Below are 20768 nucleotides of genomic sequence, written 5' to 3' on the forward strand. Positions count from 1 at the left end.
TTTCATCAGTTTCGTTTTCTGGTCTTTTCGCGTTTTTATGGCATTATCTAGTAGGGAATTGGATGTCCACAGAAGCATTTGAGGCCACCAGTCTCTGGAAGCCATCGGTGGCCTCTTTCAAGAGGGCATCCCCAATTGCTTGTTCTTGTTTTTCAGAAGCCAACTTTTCTTGCAATGACTCCTCAAGTCTATATAGCTTCTTTTTTTTGCTAGAGATATCAGTTACGTTTAGCTCCCTTTCTTTCTTTTGGACGTTTCGTTCAGGAGCTTGTTCTTCCGCCTTGCTCCCCAAATAGCCTTTGCATTTCGACTATACCAACCTAGCAAAAGTCAAAAAGTTTTTGGGAATAGGAAACCTTCCGGGTTTGCCTTTATATGTGCATTCAATCTGTCAATTACATAGAACTTCGTATTCAAGACTCTTTCTGGCATGGAGGCTCTGTGTGACGGAGTAATTCTGTAAGCGAAAAGCCCCTCTCTAAGTCAGCACAACCATGCGATAAATTTAACGCAGCTTTTACAAGCTTCGACAAAAGCGTATACTTTTACGCAAGAAAAGCATCTATCATAGAGAAGGTTTGATGTCAAATAATGGTCGACACGTGATGACGCTGGTTCTACTGAGTTATTGACTTCCAGCAATATCCACTCACTGTTAACATCGTCAAAACTTACTCCTACTGGGAACTCTCGAGAAAGCAAAACTATATCTGATATACTTCTAGCTCTTTTCCTTTCCTTAGGATCCAGGCACCTAAGCGTTTCGAGAAAACTGTTAGAAGAGACGGGATGCTTCTTGATGAAGTGTTCGGCAGCTGCCTTGAAAGGGCTTCGCGCCCTTCCACAGAACCCTTGTCTTTCTACAAAGGTGAGTTTCTGAGCATCTAACGCAAACTCAAGTTGCTCACCGACAATAGTGTCCTGCAAATCGTAGTCCAAATTCTCAAGCAAACTGGTAGACATTTCTTCCGCAAGCACGAGCATGTCAGGCTTCAAAAGTCTTGCCAAAACAGTGAGAAGAAATTTTTTCAGCTCAGCATGAAGAACGTGAACAAACGGCTTCATTCTTCTAAAACGCTGCTGGGAATTGCGTAAAAGGCTCAGACGATAAATGAATGAATTCGATTTCTGCAAGCATATCTTTCTTTTTTAGGTAGCTTACAATCTTGGGATATTCTGCAGACAACGTGACATTCCTTAAATGTTTTTTCAATGGCAAGTAACGCAAACAATACTCGAAGAGTGCCAGCTGCTTATCAATCGCTCAGCGAACAGCAGGACGTCAGCCACCTTGTTGGGACCTGCTGAATGAAACTGTTGTATGGGACGCCTTTCTTTTTCTGATATTCTCAAAAATCCTAATATTATGCAGGCAAACCAGGGAAAAAATACATCAAAATTACAAAAAATTTAATGACTCCACGCCAAATTCCTGAAATCCTTTCATGAATACATTATGTACAGCATGGATATTGCACGTGCTAATATTCACAAGCTCCTTTGAAGACTTTTTCTTCTTCAATGCATACATTTGCGACCATACCTTTTTATTGAAATTAGGTCCATCGCTACCTATCTTTATTAGTCTTTCAAGAGGTAAATTCTCCCAACGGATGACAACAGCTTTTATGCAATGTCATCACCAGTTCCATATCCCATTAAATGCATCACCAGATGGCAGCACACAACTTAATCTCTTAAAGAGAACCATGGGTTACTCTAATCTATAGCTCTTTTTTCCTTAACTGTTCGTAGTTTCGTTGTATTCAAGAACAAAGTCAGCTTTACCTATATCCTTAATAAAACTCTGTTTATAATGTGGATGACGTGCATCAGTTATTACTTACACGGCTTTCTTCGCATCGACATCCCAGGGAGTAGCTTACCATGCAACATGGCTTCAAAGACACATATGATTCCGTCACACAAAGCTGCAGACATAGAAGCTTGCAAGGACTTGAGTACCCAGATGATTTCTGCTTTGTATACAGCAACTTTGTCACAAAAAATTTCAATAGTTTTACTTCCATAGCTAGATGACAACTCTTCTGATTGGGACTGCTGCCTAGCAGATCCACACAATGACAACTGTAGCAGATTGAAATGGATCGCAACATTTTTCCAATTTAGATGGATCACAACTACCATTCTACCAATTGATCAAACAAATTGGAGGACGACCCACCTCCCCTCTGTCTGTGACACCTCTGGTTGTTAGTACCACTACTGCTGTTCAATTATTGTAATTCCCCTGGATTGCTACCCATCAATGCCGAAAACTCGTGAATAGTGACCAGTTTTTCCATTCTAGAATAATTTAGGCAAACATATCATTTTTAATAACTGAGTTGGATTTCATTCCTGAACTTGATTCCTGAGCCAGAGGTTTAATTCCTAAAAGTAAGTGCTCACTATAAGCCAAAGGGGCGTATATAAGTATTTTTTTTTACATAAATTTAAAAGAAGTATAAAAAACGTCAAACAGCATATGCATCCCACGTAATTTTATTCATTCATAAGGAAACACAAAGCTCAATTATTTCTTCATCTACACTCTCTACTACACTCTCATCTACACTCTCTATTGGCGACGACCTAGCAATACTGATAATAGTAGCAATAACCTAAACGGATTACTTTCTTCAAAAGCAATTGAATGGTCCTGATTGTCAAAGGATTTTGAAATCCCGGAATAAATAGTTGCAGTAGAAGATTTTCCAGTCTCTTAATGTCTTAAAATTCCCTAAGATCTTAGCTGCACCTAAGCTGCATGAAATGTTGATTGAGTCGAGATTTCACAGGTTTCGATTAGATCGAGAATATGTGCAAAAGTATAAATATGAATTTGTTCTTAATGGCTAATAAGAAAAAGAGAAGCATATTACACTTTACGAATCCAATTGCCCCTCAAATTACGAATGATTTTGAGATTTTTATTTTAATCCTAATTTTACTGCAGATATTCATTGAGTAGTGTTTATACTGGTAACGATTCAGGTAGTTCGTCAAATCAATTTGATTACAGTATCTGGCCCTACTGCAGTTTTTAGAAGTAGCTTTTAATAGAAGTAGCTAAAGCTATTAAATTTATTTATTCCTAAAAGTTTCATTCTTTAATTTTTCGAGCAAGCCAAAGATCTATCTGAGCAGCAAGAAATCTCGATTCTATCGAGATTATACATAACAGTAGAAAATATGGATTGGTTCTAGGAAGGGTTAATAAGTATTAAAAAAAAAAAAAAAAAAAAAAAAAAAAAAAAAAAAAAAAAAATTATAGGCTACAAAATCTCTTGTACTTAAATTCGGAGGATTTATAACCTTTTTTTTTAATGATGGATGTGTGACAAGAAAAGGAAACTAGAGAAACTAGAAAAGACACTAAAGTATGAATTATGAATAGGTATAAAAGTACAAAGCATGAGTTGGTTTTCGGAGGGGCTGATATAAAAAAGGAGTGGATTAAATATTTCAGATTCACAAACATGTCAAATTACAGATTCTTTGTTATTATATTTGGTTATTTCAGTCTTTTATGCATTTAGTAGTTAAAAAAAACTCAAACGACTCGTTTTTGTTTTTTTTTCATTTGAAAATATTAAAGCTGACACTTTCTAGTAGTTTCAAGAAATAGTTTCAATATGAAATCTGCGAAGAGGAACACCTTGCCATATATTGAAGACGTTGATAGACTCCAGCATACGGAAAACAAGGCTCTAAGACCTCTTGTATTTAAGTACAAACAACAAAACTTAAAAAGGAACCTAACACTTTTTATACGCATTTTTGTTATGTTTTTATGGATCAGAAAAAAATTTCGTGGGGGGGGGGAACTTTAAAAGCGAATCAAACTTTTATTAACATTTTTGTTACATTTTTACAAGTCTAAAAATTTCAAGAGGGGAGGGGAGGTTTTATACTGATAGCCCCCGCCCCTGTATATGCCTGGCATGTAAGTTATTGATATAATATAGGCCTGTAGGTTATAGACCAATTTACTAAGGAGATGGAAGATGTATGTGGAGGTTTTGAGTGATGAAAGTGAGATCAGGATTGAATTTCAATGCAGAGAATTAAGAGAATTACTGTCGCTCAATGAGCGATTCGAGCTTAGGAACAACTAGGGGTAACGTGATTTTTTTTAGGTAACAAGACGATTTATAGATAGCTTCACTTCCTAATCAGCATTATTGACTGGAAAGTGGACGAAGCGAGAAGACAAAAGTAGAATAACCAGAAGGCATGGTGTTTCACTATAACCGGGAGGTACGATGTTTTGACGCAGTTGAAGAATTGTTTCCAGGATAGAAGGATACGCGTTGCAACTAATAGTAGGATACTAGAACTAACGGAAATGGCCTATCTTAAGTGTTTTTGTGAATCACTGGTGATTGAAAATGCAGAGCAGACTGCACTACACAGACCAAACAAGTCTCTAAGACCCTGTATTTTGGGCGGAAAAGACTGATTCCTGCCACAAATAAAAGTAAGGTTCGAAATGTTCACGATAATATGCCAAGTGTTTCCCAGAGGCACTTTCTTGAGGTAGTTTTAACCTACTCATATGAGTGACAATATATTAAACTTACTTACGATTCTACCAATTAGGACTATAATGAATGGTAGGTTGCAATAGATAGTCCGGTAGAAAAAGCCTGTACAAAACACCAACAGGTGTCTCGTTGATAGAACGTTAATAGTCTCGTTTTACGGATGAAGGATAATAGGTTGCCAGAGATTGCCATCCATCAGGAGCTGAATGAAAAACGGAATTTTCTCAAATAGGATAGGACAACACCAAGAAAAAACTTAATGTTTGTGTTCCATATCAAAGTTTCCTTATATTATTCTTCTGCTCTCGTACCGCTGTACTGTCTCAACAAAAGATGAAAATTCCGCAACCACGCCATAACTGAGATTCAGATCTATACATCTACCGAATCAAAGTTTTGAAATCTGGTGTACAAGGTCTTTTAGATTAAAAATAAGTTGAAAATATGTTAGGTAATTAAAATTTTGTTTTTAAGCAAGTTTAGATCTTTCTCTGGGAGATATTATAAGTAATGTCATAATTCTAGCTCAGTGAATAGATAAATCTGAGAATGATGAATCTGATGATATGAGTATCTTGTCCTTGTGGTGCAGGCCTTGTCACAAAATCGTTACAGCTACAGGCTTGTAACGAAATCGCTATTTTCAGGGGGAAAGACATATCTTAAAGGATATAGAAACTTCATGGCAGAGAACAAATGATGAAGCTGCAGACTGAATGGGGTAAAGGAAGAGCAGGAGATGATCTCAGGTAACGAACAGGTAAAGGAAGAGATGTAATGGTCTCGGGCAACTTAAAATAGCAATAAACTATTAAAAGTAGTACAGCATTTTTGTAAACAAAGCACCAAGAAGCTAGAAAAACATACCACATTTAACACGAACATTAGATGTCGAAATTTCGCTTTGTGACCTTTTTAGAACTTAACGAGATCAAGAATTACATAAATTAATATTATCTCAGAGCCTATGTATCAAAATTAACGGAGACGGATATACAATTATTGATAATTGTGAAAAAAGTTATACAAAGCAAAATACGAAAATACAATATATTTACATTGGAGACAATTTGATCCCGTAGAAAAGATAGGTAGAAATGCAAGTCTGACCCCTCCATGCGCTCAGTTGACCAGCATATAAACTTCGCAATGATCCTTGATGCCATGTTGACAATAAATCCATCTAATCTATTGAGACAGTTCAAAAAGGGTGCCCACACTGCTTCCTTGCGCTTCTTCGTGTATTCTTTGAATATATCAATTCGAGATTTATCTTCCTAAAATTTAAAACATCTAAGCTTAAACAGGAAACGAAAAAAAAACCCAGCAACTTCATGAACAAGAATGCAAAGGGGAAAAAATCACTCCTTCGAAAAAAAATTAACCTAGGTGATAAAAACTGTAATCAAACCCCTGAATACCGTTAGCTATTGTACATAGGCCAGTCATCCCTGAATACCGTAAGTTATTGTGCATAGGCCAATCATCCTACAGCCAAACGCAGATTTAAAATGTTTTATTGCATGGGAATAGATAGATAAAGTTACGGTAAATTAAAAAGTAGACATATAACAACTTTGTAGATGTTGGCAATCAATACAGTAGGACTAAAAATCATGTATGGTCCCTTTGAATATATTTTTTGCTTTTGCTTGGTAAGTGTTTCCATTTTTGACGACCAAATTTGAAAGAATCCAGACTTTAGGGAGAGGTGGACAGATGACTTATTTGGAAGTAGAGAACTGAACAACAATAAAAAAAATTTTTTTGGCCTGGATTTCCAAATTTTCAGAGGAAGGATCCTACAGACCAATCTTGGGGAAGAATATTTTTTTTACCATCAAATTGGTGGATTTACTGAAAAATACAAAGTAACAGAGAGCTATAATGAAACGGAGAAAAAAAAGGGTCAACATTAGGATGATTTTAGTTAAACCACAATACAATACCATGGCGGTGCTCACGGTTCTGTTACTGTCTTTATACGCCCCAATCCCTCATCTTATTGGAAGGAAGCCTTTTGGCCCTTCTCCAGAAGAAGGAGGATTTCCACAATATCTCACTCTGTAATCAGACACGGACTACTGCATATTGTGGTGGTCATGGTAACTCATTGTACTTGAAAGTTTGATCAAAATTTATGCTACTTCTCCATATCTGCGTTTTCAAACCGCTTATTAGGGCATAACCCTTTCTATATCTTACGAAAATACCCACGACACTGTCACAAAATATCATTAAAAGGCATGTTCATTTTTTTCACTAAACAAGAAGCTTTCTTTTATCCAATTTTTGTACACACCAACTCAGTTGATTGCGTTTACAACCCATATTTATAGAGATATTTACATTTAAATGAATTCAAGGAAGCTTACTGTTTTTTTTTGGTAGATTATTCCTATTCATGACGAACCAGAGGCCTGAGAAGACAAACGCAATGTACTTTCTGAACACAAACCATATAGAAAATCGAAAGTTAATTTCAGTAGATTGTCTAACTTTGAGTGAGCTCGTCTAAGAAATATTATTCTTTAATCTCCATCGATATTGCTACATCAATCAATCAATAATTACAGTTTTCTTGGCCATGCTAAATAGCCAACATGATATAATTTCCTATTTCTTTCTGTTTACCCTCAAGGACTTTTCTTCTTCCAGTCTCCTTTGACCAAAACAAAAGGTACAAGAAGACTCCAAACCCTAGACCTACTTTCTCTTAGCTACGGAAGAAAAAGAGGTAAAATGATACTGACCTATGAGCTATGACAAAGTAATACACGTCTAACCATTCCACTCTTGACCCCACCACAGGGGAATCCAAGGCTATTTCAAAAAGCCCAAAATGCATAATGCAGCAAAGAAAGTCAGGGTGAAATTCTTTAGCACACTTTCGGAAGTGTGGAAAAAAGACTTCCCCTCCCCTTCTTTTGAAAAAAGAATTTCGGAAGTGTGGAGGCATTCAGGAGGTCATTCACCTTAACGAAGACTGGAAAAATTATGAGCACGTACCCAATCGGGACTCTAACAAGCGATCCGGGTGGGTTTTTGACTAGAGGCAGAGAGAAAAACGTCTTGGCTTCACATCCATTACATCTTTTGTCACCATATTTCATTTTTTAGAGAGGGGTGGGGTAACAATTCTCCATTGTGACAACTATTCATATAAATTTTCGAGTTTTTCAATTTCTGGGACAAGGAAACAGAATACTATCCTCTTAAATTGCACTAGGGCGTTTTAAAATGAAGAAAGTTGTATGGACTTGATTCAAAAGCAAAATCAGAGGCTTGATGTCAGTCGGGATTTAAAATTAGAGCTCTGAGTCCGATGTCCTTCTAAATATCAAAATTCATTAAGATCCGATCACCAACTCGTAAGTTATAAATACCTCATTTTTTCTATTTTTTTCTCTCCCTTTAGCCCCTCAGATGGTCGAATCTGGGAAAACGGCTTTATCAAGTCAATTTGTGCAGCTCCCTGACACGCCTACCAATTTTCATCGTCCTAGCACGTCCAGAAACACCAAACTCGCCAAAGCACTGAGCCCCTCCCCCCAACTCCCCCAAAGAGAGCGAATCCAGTACGATTACGTCAATCACGTATCTACGACATCTGTTTATTCTATCCTCCAAGCTTCATCCCGATTCCTCCACTCGAAGCGTTTTCCAAGATTTCCGATTTCCCCCTCCAACTCCCCCCAAAGTGAACAGATCTGGTCGGGATTTAAATAAGAGCTCTGAGACATGAATTCCTTCTAAATATCAAATTTCATTAAGATCCGGTCACCCGTTCTTAAGTTAAAAATACCTCAGTTTTTCTAATTTTTCCAAATTAACACCCCCCCCCCCAGCTCCTCCAAATAGAACAGATCCGATCCAATTATGTCAATCACGTATCTAGAACTTGTGCTTGTTTTTCCCAACAAGTTTCATCCCAATCTCTCCACTCTAAGCGTTTTCCAAGATTTCTGTTTCCCTCCTCCAGCCCCCTATGTCCCCGGATCCAATTCGAGTCGAAAATGGAGCGTCTGAGACATAAGATCATTCTATATATCAAGTTTCATTAAAATCCGATCACCTATTCGTAAGATAAAATACCCCAATGTTCACGTTTTCCAAGAATTCCGGTTTCCCCCTCCAGCTCCCCCCAAGGTCACAGGATCTGGTCAAAATTTAAAATAAGAGCTTTAAAGCACAAGATTCTATTAAATATCAAATTTCATTAAGATCTGACCACCCGTTCGTAAGTTACAAATACCTCATTTTTCCGAATTACCCCCCCCCCCCAACTCCACCAAAGAGAGCGCATCCGGTCCGGTTATGTCAGTCACGTATCTTAGACTTGTTTTTATTCTTCCCATCCAGCTTCATCCTGATCTCTCCTTTTTTAAATATTTTCTAAGATTTCTGATCCCCCCCCCAACTGCCCCCCTCCCACTGACGCTGGATCCAGTAGAGATTTAAAATAAGAGATCTGAGTTACGAGGTCATTGTGAATAAGATGTTTCATGGAGATCCGATCACTCTTTCGTATCTTAAAAATACGTCATTTTTCTAATTTTTCAGAATTAACCCCCCCCCCCCCAATTCCCCCAAACAGAGCGGATACGTTCAAATTATGTCAACCACATATCTAAGACTTCTGCTTATTTTTCCCACCAAGTTTCATCCCGATCCCTCCACTCTAAGCGTTTCCCATGATTTTAGGTTCCGGTTATGTCAATCATGTATCTAGGACTTGTGCTTATTTTTTTCACCAAGTTTCATCCCGATCCCCCCACTCTAAGTGTTTTCCAAGATTTTAGGTTTCCCCTTCCCAACTCCCCCCCCAATGTCACCAGATCCGGTCAGGATTTAAAATAAGAGCTCTGAGACACGACATCCTTCCAAACATCAAATTTCATTAAGATCTGATAAACCGTTCGTAAGTTAAAAATACTTCATTTTTTCTATTTTTTTCGAATTAACCGCCCCCCCCACTCCGCCCCAGATGGCCAATTCGGGAAAACGACTGTATCTAATTTAATCTGGTCCGGTCCCTGATAGGCCTGCCAAATCTCATCGTCCTAGCTTACCTGGAAGTGCCTAAAATAGCAAAACCGGGATCGACAGACAGATAGACAGACCGACAGAATTTGCAATTGCTATATGTCACTTGATTAATACCAAGTGCCATAAAAATCATATGTATTGAGAAAATTTAAAAGTTAAAAAAATCAAGTTTTTGTTTCAATTGAGAGCGAAGAAACAGGACGGCTCCAAAACATATCCAATAGATTAATTCTAACTGGCACAGTCACAAATGGGGGCCTTCACACAAGTCCTCTTTCCCCAAATGTCTTATTGCATTTATCTGACATTTTTCTTAGCTAATTCGACACCCTCCCCCGAATTGGATTTAGATGTGAATCAATGTGCATAACCAAATCCCGTCTAATTCAGGAAGACCCTTTGGGTGTGATAGGAAAATAATATTATATGCCCATAAAGGAGCTTGATTAATTAGCATTGCCACTGCTTAGTAAGGTCGACCAACCCTGAGGAATTCTTGAAAATTTTCAATCCTTATTTGGCTTGTCTCTTTAACCAGATTATCAGCTCCATGGAAGTCTTGTCAAGAAAAAAATCTTTGTCACCTAGAGTTCCCACTCAAAACCATAGTTTAATACTGACAAAATTCACTGATCCATTTAATAATTTAAAATCTAAAATAACTATTTAAAAAACAGCAGTCAGCAATCTTGTTAGTTCAAATCATAATCTGCAGTATGTTGGACACAAGTATGTTGGAAAAATGGCAAAACTGATGAAGATTTATCTAGCCTAGTCAAGAGATTTACTTTCTACTGCAAAAGACAGGATAGTATTATTATTTATTTCCTTTTTAACTTATCAAAATAAATTGTTTGTCTCAATTCTGATTGATGACTTTTTGTTTTAGAATCTTTCTACTTAAGAAAAAAATTGGTACTAGGAGAAAGACAGCGCACACTGTCAGCCCAAAAACATAAAGAGAAATAAGGAAAAGTCAAAAAAAGAAACAAAAATGGGATTACCTGGAGTAAATCATCAATAAGTGTTAACACATATTGAGTTGTGGTATCCCTTGAAACTTGGCATAGTAAGTTCAGAAAGGTTCGAGCTGCCTGCTGTTTATTACGCATAAGAACCTCGTTTTTCCTCTGACTATCACCCGAATCAAAATCCACAATAAATCGATAATCATCTTGACTAATCATCTGAGATCTGTAATGCATATTTTTTTTATTTTTGACAATATATAGAACAAGTCTAGAACATAATATGTAGTTTTCATACAGAAGGGTTTCAAAAGATATTTCCCGGAGGGGGTGGGTCGGACCCCTGCATTTTAAGGTTGTCTATGGTCTTCGAAATAATTTGGTGGATACCCTTTGTGAGTATAACTTGAAATAATTATGAGAACTTTGTAATCTGTTCTCCATTATAGCAAAGTAAATTGATTTTTGGGAGAAACATCTAAGATTTTTTCTTTATGTTTCCCTTGAAGCAGCATCTGAGAGACAAACAATATAGAAACAATACAGACATATATTTATTTCTTCTTCTTTCTTTCTTCACCTTTCAGAGTGTGAAAGGTGAACAGAATCTTCCATTTCTGTTGATATTTCCAACATAATTAATTAACTTATAAATTTTCAAAAAAATACTGCCATACCGACGACAGTATTTCACTTTCTTTTCAAGGGGAGGAGGGTCTTGCGGTAAACCCGGAAAAACTTATTTTTACCCCTTATTCATTGATTAATTTTCCATTTTAATGCATGTTTCATGAATTTTGCAGCGTCCCCAAAAAAAGGGTCCAAGGACTTAACTTGTTTTAGTTTAATACTGAACTGACGGAATATACCAATTTGGGTTTTGTTGTTGTTTTCTCTTTTCTTAGGATATTAACTATTATGAATTTTTTTTTATTGGATTATTTGTCTACAAGAGACCAATCTTCATCAGTTCAAGAAAATCAAAATGCCTGGCTACAAGGGCTACCGGAAAGAAAGAAAGGGAGGAGGAGTTTCATCTTTGTGCACGATATAATCGCTCATGTCCCTCAACCATTAAATCTTTACAGGGATGAAATTGACGCAATAGGTATGATACTTAACCTGGCTAACGGCAATCATCTTGTCATAAAGTTATTGTATAGTCCATGTGGAAACGATGATATCCAAAATGTTTTTAAATCTGCACCTATAGGAAATAATTCCTTTTTTTTTGTTGATTTCAATGTGCATAGCAAACTCGGGGAACAAACAGCCTGTAGAAACAAAGCAGGAAGAGGCACAGAGAACATGTGGTTCAATGTTCTGGATACTTTGATTTTCACTCTATTTAATTTCCCGACCTGGTATACTATTTCATCTAATGCCTTCTCTATTATTGAATTGCTATTTGGTCCATCTTCATATTACGATCAAGTTCAGATGGTAAAGGTTTCCTCTCTGCAATCTGATCACTCTGCAATTCTAACATAAATTCAAAATGCTATTCTCGCTAAAACCCACATACCAACTTTTAAAAACTCAAAAGGCGATTGCCCCTGTTTTGGGAAATACTAAAGGAAGCTGGTTTTTGCTTTATTTTTGCCAAATTTTTACAATGGTTCCAAGAAACTCAAGAGTTATGGAATGAGGAGTGTATGGTCGCAGTACAGGCAAAAAGGAAGACTCGTCGAATTTTTCAAGAGAATCGATCTCCAACAATAGCAATTTTCTATAAGCAATCACGAGCCAAAGTAAAATTGGTATGTAAGAAAGCTAAACAGTTCACATAGTTCAATTTTAGTGCAGGTATTAGCTTCAGAACCACAATTTCTAAGATTCGCAACTTTATTAGCCAACTCAATAGTGGGATGCAGTCTAATGATGATCGTAAATATATGATATAATACAGGATGGCTCTCCAATTTCTTCGGTTAAGATGAAAGCAAACAAATTTTCTAATATTTATAAAAATGACCGCTCTGATTCTCATTCCACTCGACCTCCTTTTGTACCCTGCCTTATACGTTTTTACATAAAAGGGCCTTAATGGAACCATTTTCCCAAGATGAATTCAGTGCAGCACTGAATTCCCTTAATATCAAGTCTTCCCCAGGACATGATGGTATTTATATTAAATGGATTTTTGAGTCCCCACAGGTTTCCATACTGGCCTCTTAAGTCTGTATAATCTTACAAGTCAAAAGTTCCCAGATGCTTGGAAGATTGGTATTTCCAGCTTTAAAACCTTCTTACCCATCTAGTGACCCCAAGTCTTACCGACCTACATCTCTTTTACCTGCCTTCAGTATAGTCCTTGAAAGGCTTATCATATCTAGAATCGAGCGGTTTGGTGAAATTAATAATCTATTTCCAAGTGAACAAACATACTTCAGAAAGGGACATGGCTCTGTGGATAACATCACCTGCCTTGAATGATGTTTGTAACTCTCTTAAAACTAGACAGGTCACAGTGGCACTCCTGTTTGATTGGTCAGATGCCTATGGAAATATAGTCCATGATAAACTGATTAATCTTTTAATTAACCTGGATTTTCTGTAGTCTTTCATAAGTTTTATGAATTCCTTTTTAAGTAATAGAAGTTTTTATGTTCATGTTAATGAGCATAGGGGGAGACTTGTTCCATTACTAGAGGTCCCCCTCAAGGAGCAATTCTGAGTCCCCTTCTGTTCAAATTGTATGTTTCAGAATTGCAATTATCACATTGATTCTTTGACCTTTATGCAGATGATTTGACTATTTGGAAGTCCAGAAAGGATATTGTACTTCTTCAACTTGTACTATTCAACAGGATATAAGATAAGTTCAGAGATTTTCTTCAGCTTTTGGTTTTCCAATTTCAATTAGTAAATTCAAAGCCATTGTATTTACTAATTGCTTAAGAGATCGCCCCAATCCACTTATAAAATGTTATGTCATGTTCATGTTAATTCTTTGAAATCCATGATCATTCAGACACTTTGCGTTCTAAAGAGACTTGCTGGAAGTAAATGGGGATGCCACCCCAAAATCATCTTGGATTTCTATAAATAACTAGCTGTTGGGGTGGCGCTTCGCGCCACCCCAACACCTAGTTGGTGGGGGCGCTTCGCCCCCCCCCCAAGCCCCCCCGCGCGCGTAAGTCGTTACGCGCCATATTAGTTATGCGCCATTGTAGTTGTGTCCCTATGTCCCACCTGTGAATATAGATATATATATATATATATATATATATATATATATATATATATATATATATATATATATATATATATATATGTTTTTAACTACGTAAAACTTGCGAATATACAACATTCTTTGCTGTCCCATTGTCTGTGCATATAAATAGATTTTCAGGTTTACCGACTCTTGAACATGCAACATATAATGGTCCATGGGAAAACAATCCGTATTCAGATCTATACCTCATGATTCTAATGATTGCCCTTGAGCTTTGTTGATGGTGATTGCTAATCGACCATTCCCTGAGTCGCCATCGTCATTTATATATCCCCCTGTGCACCCCGGCGTCCCCTTTGTAGTTATGTCCCTGTGTCCCGGTCGTCATTTATATTCCCTGTGTCCCGGTCGTCATTTGTGTCCCGGTGTTCCAGTCTGTGATTTCTCTTTGAGTGTCCCGGGCGTCATTTATATTCCTTGTGTCCCGGTCGTCATTTATATCCCCCTGTGCCCCCCGGAGTCCCCATTGTAGTTGTGTCCCTGTATCCCGGTCGTCATTTATATTCCCTGTGTCCCGGTCGTCATTTGTATCCCGGTGTCCCGGTCTGTATATACATTCGTTTTTTAGGTTTGTTTTTCTCCTTTATTTTTTTCCTTTTTTCTTTTTTTTCTTTTTTAGTTTATTTAGATTTTTAGATTTTTTAGTTTTTTTATTAGTTTTTAGTTTTTTTGTAGTTTTTACCATTTTTTTAGTTTTTTTTTTTTACTTATGTCCTGGTCGTCATTTATACTCCCTGTGTCCCGGTCGTCATTTGTGTCTCGGTGCTTTGTTGATTGCTAATTTATATTATATTTATATTTATATTTTTTATATTTATTAATATTTTTTTAGTTTTCTTTTTCTCTTATTTTTCAGTTTTTTCCTTTTTTTTAGTTTTTAGTTTTTTTTTGTTTTTTACCTTTTTTTAGTTTTTTTAGTTTTTTAGTTTTTTTATTAGTTTTTAGTTTTTTTTTTAGTTTTTGCCTTTTTTTAGTTTTTTCAGTTTTTTTTAGTTTTTTACCTTTTTTTAGTTTTTTTTAGTTTTTTAGCTTTTTTAGTTTTTTTTCTTTTTAGTTTTTTTTGTAGTTTTTACCTTTTTTAGTTTTTTTTCTTCTTTTGTATTAGTGTGAAATAATTCAGACGTCATATGCGGACAAACACAACGTCACTCGACAGACAGACAGACAGACATAACCCACAAACAACTTATTTTTATATATATTTATTCATATTTTTTTAGTTTTCTTTTTCTCTTTTATTTTTCAGTTTTTTCCTTTTTTTTAGTTTTTTTCTTTTTTAGTTTTTAGTTTTTTTTAGTTTTTTACCTTTTTTTAGTTTTTTTAGTTTTTTAGCTTTTTTAGTTTTTTTATTAGTTTTTATTTTTTTTGTAGTTTTTGTCTTTTTTTATTTTTTTCAGTTTTTTTTTAGTTATTAGATTTTTACCTTTTTTTAGTTTTTTCTTCAGTTTTTTAGCTTTTTTAGTTTTTTTTTTCTTTTTAGTTTTTTTTGTAGTTTTTACCTTTTTTAGTTTTTTTCTTCTTTTGTATTAGTGTGAAATAATTGAGACGTCATATGCGGACAAACATGACGTCACCTGATCCACAGATCCACACACAGACAACTTATTCTTATATATATAGATATATCTGTTCTAATCTACAATAAGATATCCAATTCTTCTCAATTCGTCCCTCATCTGTATTTAAAACCTGGAATCATTACAAGATTAAGCTATTTGACTTGCTCTGGGTTTGCACAGGCATACTTCTCTGTCTAAATTAAAACAATTGTCTGGTTTGGTCTCCCTAAGTAAAAGAGCATCCAGTCAAAGGAAAAAATACTTCTTGCGAATTCAAGCTCATGGCAGCAAGCATATTGTGTATAAATATACCTTTGCTTTGAAGACAGCTTGCATTAATGCCCATTCATCTTGGAATCAGTTTCAACTGGAAGTCCCAAATTGGAGTCAGTATTAGCCTTATGCATGCCCCTTTACTGACAACCTGCGTTGGGAAATGAGTCCACCTATTTGCCAAGCAGAACTTATTCCAATTAATAAAAACCTAATTCCCAACTATGAAATCTACACTATCTTAGTTGAACATATTTTGAAATTGTACCCTAATCACAGGAAAATCTATTCAGATGGATCTGTCCAGGGTGAGAGAGCTGGAGCAGCAGCATGCACTCCATCACTGGACCTTAACCTTTATTCACCCCTTCCTTTGGGATCTTCAATTTTGTCCACTGAATTGTGGGCCATTTGCCTTGCCCCCTATGTTCTTATAAAGTATATTATATAAAGTATACTCCATATTGGCAATTGCTAAAAAAAGGAAAATTAATAGAATTCCCAATGAAAAGGACTTACCAGTATTCAAAATAAGAAGACAGCTTCTGAACCTTCAGGCCAAAGGCTACCAAATTTATTTCCAACATGTTCCAAGTCATAAAGGTACAACATATAATGATACTGCTGATTTACTAGCAGCCAAGCTTCTTTGTTAAACCCAAACCCTTCCTCTCATCTCAACTCACGTGACATTGTTAGGCAAAGATCTAATGTTAATCACAGTAAATGGATTTTATCTAATTTTCATATTTGATTACACACAGTGCTATATTACCATCTGGAATCAGGTGCCCTTCTTCTCAATAGTTTGTTATTTAGCTGGCAGTTACATCACTCTCCTCAATGACATGTCTGCTTCTCAACCAATGAAACTATCCAGCATGTATCCAGCATGTCTTATTTGATTGTCAGCCCCAAGTGTGGAGACTATTCTCTTAAGTGCCTCTGCTACATGGATAATATACCAACTACCTACACTGCAATCCTGAATTCTAACCTGCTTTGGCACATTGATGGAAAGATTTTTAAGGTTTCTATTGACATTTTAAAGCACAGACCAATTGATTAGTTATCACTAATGCACAATGAAGACAATAAGAAAGGGTTTATGCATCATTTGTTTTGGAGTGTGCAAAAGAGAGCAGGAAGAACAGTATTGGTACCAGCTGGCCTATAGGCCTTAAACTGATGGGGATAGGTAGCTCAAGTACCCACACTTCCCAAAGCTCATCAACTGGAGTGAATATCTCCATATACAAAGCTATTAGTTCAAAACTGGATGAAAAAGTTCCCTGTATATCTTAATTTAGTTAAACATCTAGACTTGATATCCTTATTGAGAAAAAACATCCTGTAAACATCAAATGAAATATTTTTAAGGCTGAATATCCTGCATTTAAAAGAAAGAGTTCCTACTTTTTACACACCCCCCTTCCCATATGCAATTAATATAGTCAAATACACTTCATCCAAGAGGTATAGTTGATAGAGATATGTCAATCCATATAAATAGTTGTTTGACTTGCTGGAACTATGATTGCCAGCTAACTCACTGATCTCTGATTTTAAAGAGGTTCTAATTGAAAAGGTAGACTATAGCCTACTGAGATAAATCAACCCACATTATTAGTTGTTTGACTTACTGTAAATAGGATTGCCAGTTAATTGATTGATTTCTGATTTCATTTCCTCTTTGTTGAAGTAGACTTGTGGCTCCACCTAAAAGAGAGGATGTTCAAGAACCTGCATTGTCAGGTCAAAATAGACTATCAATTTTTTGAACCTTTTAATTAAACCATTAGAATCAAATGTAGTATAATTACATAGCTGTGACTGTAACAATATCTGACAGAATGGTGTGTTATATATATATCAATTCACAAATGCAAAATTATTTTGAAATTACTTCAAAACTATTTCCTAGGACACACTACAGTCTATGGATCCATCCTCAAAAGCTTCATTTTCCCAGCCTAACCCATTTCCAAGATTGTAAAGAATAGCTTGTCTACAGTTGTACCTCAGAAAGTGCATAAAGAAAGGCATTGAGTAGTATGCTATGTTCACTTAATTGATGGTTCAGAAATGGAAATATGTCATATTTCCTTGAGTCTTTTTCTATAGTCTTACCAAATTCAATAATTGATTCTGAGGCAAATTCCACTTAGAGTCCTTAATGGGACCCCAAAAGGTAAATTATCACCTTGTCTACAGTTTTTAGACTATAATGAAAAGCTAAAAAATTAGTTAAAATTATTTAGTTATAAAATTAGCTTTTAAACAAGGCCTGAAACAACTCTGTGATGTTTTAGTGCATTATTAGCAAGAAAAAAAAAACAAAAAAACAACACATTACAAAACAGAAGAAACAGAAGTAATGCTACCTATGCAAAAACATGTTTTTTCTTGTTGTTCAAGGTGGGGGCTGTAAGTTTTCAACAGGTAGTTTACATAATGCTGAATTTCAATGGAGAATTTTTTTTTGGCTGTGGCTGCAATATCATTTTAAAGAGGGTTTAGACAGTGGTGGTTCTAGGTTTGGACAGGGGGCATCAGCCCTCTCCCCTAGTCTGGTAATTTTTTTGTTTATATTACTGACTTACAAATAAAGTGAACACACCATTTGATGCCTTTTTTAAGCTCTTTATGAATATAATAATTGCTTCTATTGCAAATTTTGTTTGTTTTAAAAGTTATGTTGTTTGGTTTAAGTGTGAAACTGATGTTTTAAGCCTTTTTTATACCCAAAAATTAAAATATTTTGGTCATTTTTGAAAGCTCACAACAATAGAAGCAATATTTATAAAGATAATAAAAAAAGTGGCCAAGTGGTATGTTCATTTTATTTGTAAGTCAATAGTACAAACAACAAAGATTTTACCTAGGCCTGGCCTATAGATTTCTGATATTAGCCTAAATCTCTTTTAATTTATATTTTTATACTCCTATTATGGGGAGTAATTGACTTAAAACTTCTCAAAACTGTAAGTTTTGGGCTCTTTTTAAAATTCTAGCCTAGCAAATTTGCTTTCAAAATAACATTTTACCAATAAGACTCCTGAAAATAATATTTACTATTTGTGAATCAGCTATAAGTTTAAATGGTAAAATTATAGTTAGTGACTTCTTGCTATCTTGGAAAGCAGTTAGGTTAGGAAAATGACACTTTCAGGGATGGGTCTACAGGCTAAAGTATGTCCCAGGAAGGTATTTTGAAGTACCTAACTCTACTCCCTCTCTCTCTAGTGGGTCCTGACCTTCAAAAATATGTGTGTTATAAAAGTGAAACCTTGCAAAATAGATCTTCTGCTTGAATGAATTACAACAAAATTGTTTTCAGCTTCACAACTTTTCTTAATCCCAATTTATAAGGATTTAAAGGTATGCAAATATATTTCCTAAATTTTGAAAAAAAACAACATTGATATGGCTTAGAATTGTAGGCTACTCAAATAGGCTAACAGGAATTGCATTTTCACAAATAAAGGCAGAGAAAAAGCAACTGGTAACTGAAAATTAAGGTAAAATGTTGTTTTGTCAAAATTTCAATATTTGCGAATATATTTATTTATTTATTGATAGACCTGTCATGTAGGCTAATTTCAGGGTGCTCTAGAGGGAGAACAAGTGGAGGTTGGTACTGTAAGAAAGCTTCTTGGGATATACTTTAGCCTGTAGCCTAGACCCATCCCTGAAAGTTTCATTTCCTAACCTAACCCCTTTCCAAGATAGAGAGAAGTCATTAAACTAGAATTTTACCATTCAAATGCCTCATTTTAGCCTCTATGGGCTCAAAATGAAATTGTCCCAAAAGAAATCATTGAAATTGGATATAACATATGAAAGACATTAATTGACTTTCTTTCTAGCTAATCTATATGAAGATACAATCTATATGTTTATCCAACTAACCTATAGTAGGCTAGTAGCTTAGATGTTTCTATCCATAGGTTGACCCTTGTAACAAATTCCACCTACTTTTTTCGATATCTTCTGGGTAACTTTGAATTAAATTGTCCACTTTTTCTTTAGCAAATCCTGCCATTATCAATATTTTACAGCCTATTAGAAATTATTCTGAACCAAATCACATGACTTTGTTTCTATCCTGATAAAGGTTCAAACAGATGGCAGGTTGAAATGCCTAGTCAAACCCATTGGGGCATTAATGCATATAAAGCATTAGAATAGCTTTTACAAGCCTATCAAATAATAATAAAATGTCGATATTTAGACATATTAAAATAATTTCAACATGTTCTAAAACTGTACTAGGCCCAACTATTTTCCTGATATTTTCCTGACATCAACGACATTTTCAATCATGTGTATAATAATATCCATTTGATCGCTGAAGATGCCTAACTTTTTGGCATTGCAGACCCACAGAACATCTAACGCGACATAGACAGGCTACACGATTGGATCCAAGACAACCTTCTCCTATTCAGTGCAAGCAAATGCTGTATTTTGTACCTTGGACCCAACACCTCAATGGCTTCTCAATTTTCAATCCCATCACTAAAATAAGGGACCATCTAGAGAGTAGAAAAGAAGAAAGGGACCTTGGGGTCATCCTCGGAGACAAGTTGAGATTTGACAGCCACCAAATTAAGCATGTTGTTTCCCGAGTATACTCCATCCTTGGCCTACTGAAACGGACCATTAGTAGCCGAAAGGCAACAATATTCATAAAATTGCATAAGGCTCTCATTAGAGCCCATCTCGATTTTGGCACGTAATTTTCTGCTTCCTTTTATCAGCAAGGTGTAAGGCTCATCAAAGATATCCAGAAACAAGCAATGAAATGTGTAACAAGTTTAAAATCAGCTCCGTACGAGGACCGCCTTAAGCAACTTAAGCTACCTACCTAAATCTGCAGACGCAGGCGCAACGATATAATACTGACTTTAATACTTCTAAAGGATACTATACGTCTTAAATGAGCTTCATCTTTATCAGCAACTGCAAACCAGCCATCATCACACAGGATGAAACTCCAAGAAGCTGCCAAAACTAAGCTCCTGATCGAAAACCCGTCAAATGTACTTCCTAAGAAGAATCACGAACCACTGGAATTAATTCAAAGACTCAATTGTCATCGATCCCTCCATCTAGTCTTTCAGATACC

General features: G+C 35.8%; 1 protein-coding gene across 1 annotated transcript in view; it reads right to left on the reverse strand.

Moving 5' to 3' along the window:
* LOC136036356 (V-type proton ATPase subunit H-like) overlaps positions 1 to 19748 on the reverse strand; it is a 35215-nt gene extending 15467 nt beyond the window's left edge. The window contains exons 1-4 of the mRNA XM_065718523.1: positions 19616 to 19748; positions 17281 to 17356; positions 10604 to 10793; positions 5609 to 5827 (exon numbers count right to left, since the gene is read on the reverse strand). Coding sequence (XP_065574595.1) covers positions 5609 to 5827; positions 10604 to 10793; positions 17281 to 17356; positions 19616 to 19682 — 552 coding nt within the window. The 5' untranslated portion in view covers positions 19683 to 19748. The remainder of the gene's footprint in view (positions 1 to 5608; positions 5828 to 10603; positions 10794 to 17280; positions 17357 to 19615) is intronic.
* Between the last annotated feature and the right edge of the window lie 1020 nt (positions 19749 to 20768).

Source organism: Artemia franciscana, chromosome 15, assembly GCF_032884065.1.
Source record: "Artemia franciscana chromosome 15, ASM3288406v1, whole genome shotgun sequence".
Classification (NCBI taxonomy): domain Eukaryota; kingdom Metazoa; phylum Arthropoda; class Branchiopoda; order Anostraca; family Artemiidae; genus Artemia; species Artemia franciscana.